Source organism: Gossypium hirsutum, chromosome D03 (genome assembly GCF_007990345.1).
Source record: "Gossypium hirsutum isolate 1008001.06 chromosome D03, Gossypium_hirsutum_v2.1, whole genome shotgun sequence".
NCBI lineage: Eukaryota > Viridiplantae > Streptophyta > Magnoliopsida > Malvales > Malvaceae > Gossypium > Gossypium hirsutum.
The window spans coordinates 858878-867960 of record NC_053439.1 but is presented as its reverse complement, the minus strand read 5'-3'; the positions used below and the strand labels follow the sequence as shown (position 1 = coordinate 867960).

Genomic DNA, 9083 nt, shown 5'->3' with positions numbered 1-9083 from the left:
AATATTATATCTATAAAAATAACCCAAGTTTAAAAATAACCTCTAAAATAACCTAAAAGGAACAGTAAAATTGGGTTGTGGCCTGTCAATGGCCGGAATCCACTCGTATTTTGCACCCATGATTGCCTAATAATTGTGTCAGACTTAAAAAAATTAATTTTTTGGGTTTTGGTCTGTCAATGGCCAGAACCCATGTATTTTTTTAAATTGTATAATACTGATATACGAAAAAGGGAAAAAAAGAAAAACGAATTTTTTTTGGGTGCTGGCCTGTCAATGGCCGGCACCCAGTACAATTTTAAATTTTTTTTCTTTTTTTGTATCAGAGTCAGATATCAGTATACAAAAAAAATAAAAAAAATTTTTTGGGTGTTGGCCTGTCAATGGCCAGCACCCAGTACAATTTTAATTTTTCTTCTCGCGTCAGAATCAGATATCAGTATACGAAAAAAATAAAAAAAAAATTTTGGGTGCTGGCCTATCAATGGCCGGCACCCAGTACAATTAAAATTTTTTTCCTTTTTTTTTTAAATTGTACTGGGTGTCGGCCATTGACAGACCAACACCCAAATTTTTTTTTCGTATATTGATATCTGACTCTGACACAAAAAAAGAATTTTTTTTAAAATTGTACTGGGTGCCGGCCATTGACAGGCCAGCACCCAAAATTTTTTTTCGTTTTTCTTTCTTTCCCTTTTTCGTATATCAGTATTATACAATTTTAAAAAAATACATGGGTTCCGGCCATTGACAGGCCAAAACCCAAAAAATTAATTTTTTTAAGTCTGACACAATTATTAGGCAATCATGGGTGCAAAATACGAGTGGGTTCCGGCCATTGACAGGCCACAACCCAATTTTACTGTTCCTTTTAAGTTATTTTGGTGATTGTTTTTAAACCTGAGTTATTTTTGTAAATATAATATTTTTTGGACTAGTTTGGTAAAATAGCCTAAAAGTAAGATACGTTGAATTACGAGTTAGATTTTATTTTATCTTATTATTTAAAAAATTAAATAAATTAATTTTTTTACGTTATATTAAACAGTAATTTGGTCTGTTATGTTAAAATTTTTATTATTAAAAATTGATGTAGTTAATAGAATAATTAAGCAGTTACATGTGGTGTGTCACGTATACCTTATTCTAACATATAGAAACCAACTTTGTAATAGTTGAAATTAGTGAAAATTTTAATAAAAAATTAATTTACTTTTTATTTAATATATAAAAATTAATTTATCAATTTTTGGGTACAAAATGCGATATCGTGAAAATATTATGAATAAAGTAGGAAATGTGAAAAGAACTTTAATATATTTTTACTCTTGTTTTTCTTATTTATAAAAAAGTTAAATATACTATTTGGTATCTGAGCTTAGTTTTAAAGTTCAATTTGGTACTTGCGTTTTTTCACTCAATTTAGCTTTAAAATTCGATTTGGTACCTAAAATAATTGGTATCATGTGGTCTAATGAATATTTAACACGTGTGAGCTAGTAAAAGAACATGGTTTCATAGTTAGAACACAAAAAGTTAATTACGAAATAGGTGTGAAACCGTAAAATTATTTTAAGAGACTAAAATATAATTTTACTATTATATTAATTTGTGATTTTTAAAAAATTAAAAAAGCTACATGGAGAATTTTCCATTTAATCTAAATTCAAGTGATTAATTGAGTTTAAAATTTGGGTTAAATCTTCACTTAAAGTGAAGTAATTGTTTTTAAAGAGTTAAGAACAGTATTAAAGCTTCCATTTTTTTTTATTGGATACCCTTTTTCACTGTTTTTCTTTTCTTTATTTTATTTGTAACAATGTCCATGAAAAACACTTTGAGTGAGCTGTGAATTAAAAAACTGTACACACATTTTCTTTTGTCATTTATAAAGGTGTCTATGCTCACGGTCTCACTTGTCTCTGTATGAAAATGGGTTCTTTTCCTCCTCAACTTTGCTCCCATTAAACCACAGCCACAACCAGCTCAAAAACCCCATCTTTTTTCCTCCATTAAAGCTTAAAGCTTGAGTTTTTTGAGCTGTTCAGCCATGGAAGGAACCTCATTTTCAAAGCTTTTACTTGCATTTTGCTTAGCTTTGTTCTATTTGAGTCCTCAGCTTGTTCAAACCAGTGTTACTTATGATAAGAAAGCTATAGTTATCAATGGTCAAAGAAGAATCCTTTTCTCTGGTTCTATTCATTATCCCAGAAGCACACCTGATGTATATACTTTTTAAAGTTTCAAATTTTATTGAAATTTGCATTTTGGATCCTTTTTTTTTAAAGATATAAATAATGGGTTTTTTTGTTTTTCCTTTTCTTTTTTATATATAGATGTGGGAAGATCTGATTCAGAAAGCTAAAGATGGTGGACTTGATGTGATTGAGACTTATGTTTTTTGGAATGTCCATGAACCATCTCCTGGAAATGTATTACTCTATTTTCCATTATTTTCTTTTATAATACAAAGTTTATATTATTTTTTCTAATTTCTGTTACAATTTTTGCAGTATAATTTTGAAGGAAGATATGACCTTGTGAGATTCATAAAAACAGTACAAAAAGCAGGTCTTTATGCTCATCTTCGTATTGGACCTTATGTTTGTGCTGAATGGAACTTTGGGTTAGATCTAAATCTCTGTTTAATTTCCCTTTTTTTTATCGTATGTATGTATGTATGTATGTATGTATGTCCTAAAGATTATTACTATATGCAGAGGGTTCCCTGTGTGGTTAAAATTTGTGCCAGGCATTAGCTTCAGAACAGATAATGAGCCTTTCAAGGTAATCCCCTTTTGCTGTGTTCTTCATTATATATATACACACACACACACATACATTTTCCTTTGTTCTTAATGCATGGCAAAATTAGAGCTGAATTACTTGAAGGTAAATAAAATTTTAATTGTTAAGTAGATATTTTAACAGTTGTATCGTAAAAGGACTCGTAAAATCTATGCCCCGTCATCAAAGATTTTACATATAAGAACAGGTGCTAATGGCATTTGATCCTTATGTCCAAATTACAAGATTTACAAAACATTTATGCATCATGAAATAGAGATAGCTAGAACATAGGGGCGAAGCTAGATTTTTTTTTTTGGGGGGGGGTTGGAATTAAGTTACATATTTTTATGAGAGCTAAAATGCAAACTTATTTTACTAGCTTATATCTTTATAATATTTTGAAGGGCTAAATTAAAATTTTATCATTTTTAAGGGAGCCAAAGTGCTATTTTACCATATCGCAAGTTATAATTTTATAAAATTTACTGCCCTTGCCAGAACAATCCACATTCTAACACTTTATGTGTTGTTCTTTTGGGACCAAAGTGACCTCTACATGCATAAGAATGATAAAACATTAAAACTGACCATGTTTGAACAATGTTTCTGTAAGTAAGGATCGTTTATGCATTATTTGTAGAGAGCTATGCAAGGGTTTACCGAGAAGATTGTTGGACTGATGAAGAACCATAACCTTTTCGAGTCCCAGGGTGGCCCCATTATTCTTTCTCAGGTACGTATTTTAGTTGCTTTTATGCTAATTTACGTTACTATATATTTTGTTAATCTATGGTGTACTTACAATGGCAATATGAACCCTTTTCCTTAAAAAAAATTGTACAAGTTCAGATCGAGAATGAGTATGGGGCACAAAGTAAATTGCTAGGGGCTGCTGGTTATAATTACGTTACGTGGGCAGCAAAAATGGCGGTAGAAACAGGAACCGGGGTTCCTTGGGTGATGTGCAAGGAAGATGATGCCCCCGATCCAGTGGTAAGTACTTAGACCTCGAATCTATATTGTAGCATGATGAGTTTCTTGATCTCTGGTCATTTTTATTCTTTAAATCTCGCTATTGATTTGTAAAATGATGACATGTAATAGATAAACACATGCAATGGTTTCTATTGTGATGCATTCCAACCGAATAAACCGTACAAGCCAACAATATGGACCGAAGCATGGAGTGGATGGTAAGTTCATTATGTGTTTATGTATATTTATAACCTTAGTTTGAGTGAAATGAGTCCAACCATTTTGATGCCATCTTTATTCAAAAGGTTCTCGGACTTTGGTGGTCCACTTCATCATCGGCCGGCTGAAGATTTGGCATTTGCCGTTGCTCGATTCATTCAAAAAGGAGGATCCTTTGTTAATTATTACATGGTTGGTTTTTGATCATATTTTTCTATTAAATATATATGATGGAAACCGAATTCTCTTTAATCCGAGTTACTTGTTTTATAATGTGGAACAGTACCACGGTGGCACCAATTTTGGTCGTACAGCCGGTGGTCCTTTCATCACTACCAGTTATGATTACGATGCTCCAGTTGATGAATATGGTGAGAAAAAGAGCTATCTGTGAAGGCCTCACGATGACAAAAATCACGGCTGGTTTTTGTCACTGCGAGTTTATGTGAAGGGCTCGTGTTTTAGTAGGCTGGATTAATGTATTACTAATTACTTGAAAACGTGACAGGTTTGATTAGACAACCGAAGTACGGTCATCTAAAGGAGCTTCACAAGGCTGTTAAGATGTGCGAACGAGCTTTAGTTTCAGCTGATCCCGTTGTCACTTCACTTGGAAACTTCCAACAGGTTTCTGTATCTTTTCATAAACTCCACTGCTTCGAGAAATTTTGGGGTCTTTAATTGTTCACTGAATCTAAATCGTTGTTTGACATTTCCTAGGCTCATACGTACACGTCAGAATCAGGAGATTGCGCGGCTTTCCTATCAAACTATGATACTGAATCTGCCGCGAGAGTGTTATTTAACAACATGCACTATAACTTACCTCCTTGGTCTATCAGCATCCTTCCTGATTGTAGGAATGTAGTGTTCAATACGGCCAAGGTACAATATTTATGAAATGACCTGTCTTTTTCAAAAAGTTCAAGGATTTTATGAATAATGAATGAAAAGGTTATTTTCGTCATTTTCAGGTTGGAGTTCAGACATCACAAATGCAGATGTTGCCTACGAATTCTAAGATGCTCTCATGGGAAACTTATGATGAAGATACTTCCGCATTAGATTATAGCTTAATGATAAGTGCTAATGGTCTACTCGAGCAAATAAATGTCACTAGGGACGCAAGTGATTATCTATGGTACATTACTAGGTGAGACTGATGTAGCGAGTTTTGTTTTTAGTTTACTTTTACGATGCTTACTGATTCTTAAATTCAGAAATGTCTAACAATCGTATGTTATATGCTACAGTGTTGACATCGGTTCATCTGAATCATTCCTTCGCGGAGGAGAACTTCCCACTCTCATTGTTCAATCAACAGGTCATGCAGTACACATCTTTATCAATGGACAGCTTTCAGGTACGTCTACATAGTTATGCCTTTCAAACGAGCCTCTTTTCAGAAATAATAATTGTAACAAGATGGTAACAGGTTCTGCCTTCGGAACGAGGGAAAATAGGAGATTCACATTCACCGGGAAGGTCAATCTGCGTGCAGGAACAAACAAAATCGCGCTGCTGAGTGTTGCCGTTGGATTACCGGTTAGTTTGATCTCCCCGAGCTTTATTATTATGTACTGCCGGTCACATATTTAAGATATCGTAAAATGGCACATTTTTATGCATCAACTTGTCGAATTAACAAACCTTGAAATGGCATGGTCATTATGCTTTATACCGGGAACCTGACTGCTTGTTTTTGGTGATTGAAGAACGTAGGTGGCCACTTCGAGACATGGAACACCGGAATCCTAGGTCCAGTTGCATTGCATGGACTCGACCAAGGAAAACGGGACCTATCATGGCAAAAGTGGACATACCAGGTAGTGGTCTATGTATATATGTGTGTGTGTGTGTGTGTGTGTGTGCATGTGTATATATGAGCGAATGAGTTTCATCATGATTGCCACTTTGAACAGGTCGGACTCAAAGGAGAGGCCATGAATCTCGACTCACCGAATGGTATTTTGTCTCTCGAGTGGATGGAGGGATCATTGGCCGCACAAACACAGCAGCCATTAAGATGGCATAAGGTAAATAAAACCAAATAGTATATACAGTTCCGGTATAAGTTATTGTCTTCTACAAGTTCGAAAATTTCCCCTTCGATATTGCAGGCTTATTTTGATGCACCCGAGGGTGACGAGCCGTTGGCTTTGGACATGGAAAGTATGGGAAAAGGTCAAATATGGATTAACGGGCAGAGCATCGGTAGATATTGGACCGCATATGCTCATGGTGATTGCAGTGGCTGTAGTTATTCTGGAACGTTTCGACCAACGAAATGTCAGCTCGGTTGTGGCCAACCGACCCAAAAATGGTACCATGTTCCTCGGTCTTGGTTGAAACCGACACAAAATCTATTAGTTCTATTTGAGGAGCTCGGAGGAGATCCCTTGAAAATCTCACTTGTAAAAAGATCCATGTCCACTGTTTGTGCTGAGATGTCGGAGTACCACCCAAATATCAAGAACTGGCAAATCGAAAGCTACGGAAAAACCGAAGAGTTCCACAGGCCAAAGGTTCATTTACACTGTAGTCCCGGACAAGCTATCTCTTCAATCAAATTCGCTAGCTTTGGAACTCCTTTAGGAACTTGTGGAAGTTACCAACAGGGCCCGTGCCACGCTCCAACTTCGTATGACATCTTAGAGAAGGTATTTCAACTTCCTCGTCGAATAAAAAACAACCCCCGCAACTTGCATGCAATTCTCACCATGTTTTATGATTTTGATGTTTTGCAGAGGTGTGTCGGGAAGCAACGATGTGCGGTCACCATATCCAATAGCAACTTCGGGCATGATCCATGCCCAAATGTATTAAAACGTCTATCGGTTGAAGCTGTTTGTGCTCCCATGACTTCAACAACAGCACAACCGGGTGGTAATTAAATCGAAAGGGTGCAAAATGATTCCGTAACTTGTGCATCAAGTAACTATAAGCAAGAGAAAGAAAAGAAAATAAAGAGAGTGCAAAGAATAGGCATTTAGTTAGGTTAGGTTAGTGCCACAGCTTCTCAAATGGAGGGCTTTGGCTAAAGCTGTTGTCCATTGTTGTAGTTGTTTAAGTGGGGTTATTGACCCCTGTAAATTAGTGACACTATAAGATGGTTAAAGGTTTCGAAATTCTTGGGGTCGGGTTCGGATCGGTAGGGTGAAATTTCTAGCCTGTGCCGCCGGGCTTTTAACCGGATATGGGCACCGAAGAAAATGATCTTTGTTGGTGTGATTGATTGATTGATTTCTGTTTGAATGAGTGGGGGAAAGTTGAACTTCCTATACAAGGTTCAAGTATGGCCATTGTTTTATGTGTAGTTACTAACTAAAAGTGCCTTGAGGTTCAAGTTTCCAAAGCCATTTTGATTGCATTGTGTACTAGTTTTAAAATATGGGTCAAGCTTGGGTTTTAACTTTCGCAGCTAGAACTTGGATTTTCATTACGAGTTAAATTGTATTTTGTCCCATACTTAAAAAAATAGATGAATTAGTTATTTTACGTTTTATTCATATCTATTGTTAAAAACTGACGTAATTACACACAGTGGGCATAATTCATTTTAACGTATATTGATCAATTTTTAAAAGTAAAAATAATAAAAGTATTAGTTTATTCTTTGATTCAGTATACAAAGATTAATTTACCCATTTTTTATTATTAAAAGGACAAAATATATTCTAGCTCCTACTATAAAGATTTCCATAGTATTTTAATCGTCTGCTTTTTAATTTATAATAATATAAATATTAAAAAAGTAACCATTGTTATCTACATATAATATTTTAATAAATAAAAAATAAAAAAATTATTAAATATAAAATAATAAATAATATAAATATAAACCTACCAACAAAAGTAAATTGGAGATTCCATCTAAAGCCTGTTTTGATGTTTGTAGGCCTAAGCTCTTTCTAATTTATTCCAACCTCAATTGATTGGCCTAAAGAGATAAAAAGGTTATTACTATATATTAGACTCGGTCAAAGGTCGTGCTATCTGAATGAAGTCGAAGACTCGTCTCATATTCGATAGAGTTTGAAAAAAGAAATTAAGTTTATTTAGAATATGAGCAAAATTTGGGGTTTAATTTTCAAAATAATAGCTCGGTTCAGCCCAATTTGAAATTTATGATATGCTTATTTTATCTTGTTTCTGGTACAACTCAAACGAATTTGAACAAAATTTAAATTTTATATTTTGAATTGAATAGATTTAAACAAATATTTATACTATACACGAACGACCCGAACTCAACCCGACCCGATCGAAGAGCTCCGTCTCTCATGAGCTCAACTCAATGGAATTAGAAAGCCGGCCCCTACAAGAGAAATAAGAGGACTGTAGAACAGCCATTGAAACTTCTGTGTACTGCTTCATCACTGACATTTGACAGTAGCCACTTTGATTGTTTCTGCTTTATAATACATGGTTTGCAATAAACCAAATTAAATGTATGACAAGACACGTTACGTAGAGAATTTGGGTTCGAATTTTCGAGTTAGGAAATTATTTTAGGAGATAAAAAATGAAAGGTCAAAATTTAATTTTATTATTACATTAATTTGTAATTTCTTAAAAAATAAAATGACTATAAAAAAATTTTCTTTTTCGAGGCCAAAGTCACTACCAACCCCCACCTCTAAGTAACATCGTTAAAAGGTAAAGTTATTAGACCCTCAAAATTTTTAAAAATTTTAATTAAACACCTATTTTTTTTGGAAATTTTCAATAGGACCCTAATTGTTGATTTGTACCTTCTCTTATTAGATAATGTTAGAGTTGTGTGACAAAATTTCCTGTTAAAAAAAAGTGGCAAAGATAGGAAGATCTGTGGAGGTGAAGGTCGAGGGCCGAAGGTTTTTAATATTGATATTGATTTGAATAAGGTATTTCAATCTTACTGCATTGTTTCTATTAGATTTTGATTTAGTAAATTTTGGTTCTCTTCTGCTCGTGGTTTTTTCCCGAAAGGGTTTTCACGTAAAAACTGTGTTTTATTTTTCTCCCTTTCTTTGTGATTCATTGTCATTATTGATGTTCGTTTTTCACATATAGCTTCTTTAGTTTTATGCTATATTTTTTGCTTTAAATTGTAATAA

The 9083-nt window shown here is 34.2% G+C and overlaps 1 protein-coding gene across 1 annotated transcript; it reads left to right on the top strand.

The window, feature by feature from the left end:
* The first annotated feature begins 1839 nt into the window (after window positions 1–1839).
* On the top strand, window positions 1840–7343 carry LOC107909431 (beta-galactosidase 3). The gene is made up of 18 exons (XM_016836934.2): window positions 1840–2224; window positions 2337–2432; window positions 2514–2626; window positions 2721–2787; window positions 3431–3523; window positions 3640–3783; window positions 3895–3983; window positions 4071–4176; window positions 4268–4355; window positions 4493–4611; window positions 4705–4869; window positions 4959–5137; window positions 5238–5347; window positions 5420–5529; window positions 5700–5810; window positions 5907–6020; window positions 6105–6644; window positions 6732–7343. The coding sequence occupies exons 1-18, from the start codon at window positions 2051–2053 to the stop codon at window positions 6876–6878; spliced, it is 2565 nt and encodes an 854-aa protein (XP_016692423.2). The 5' UTR covers window positions 1840–2050; the 3' UTR covers window positions 6879–7343.
* Window positions 7344–9083: the final 1740 nt, after the last annotated feature.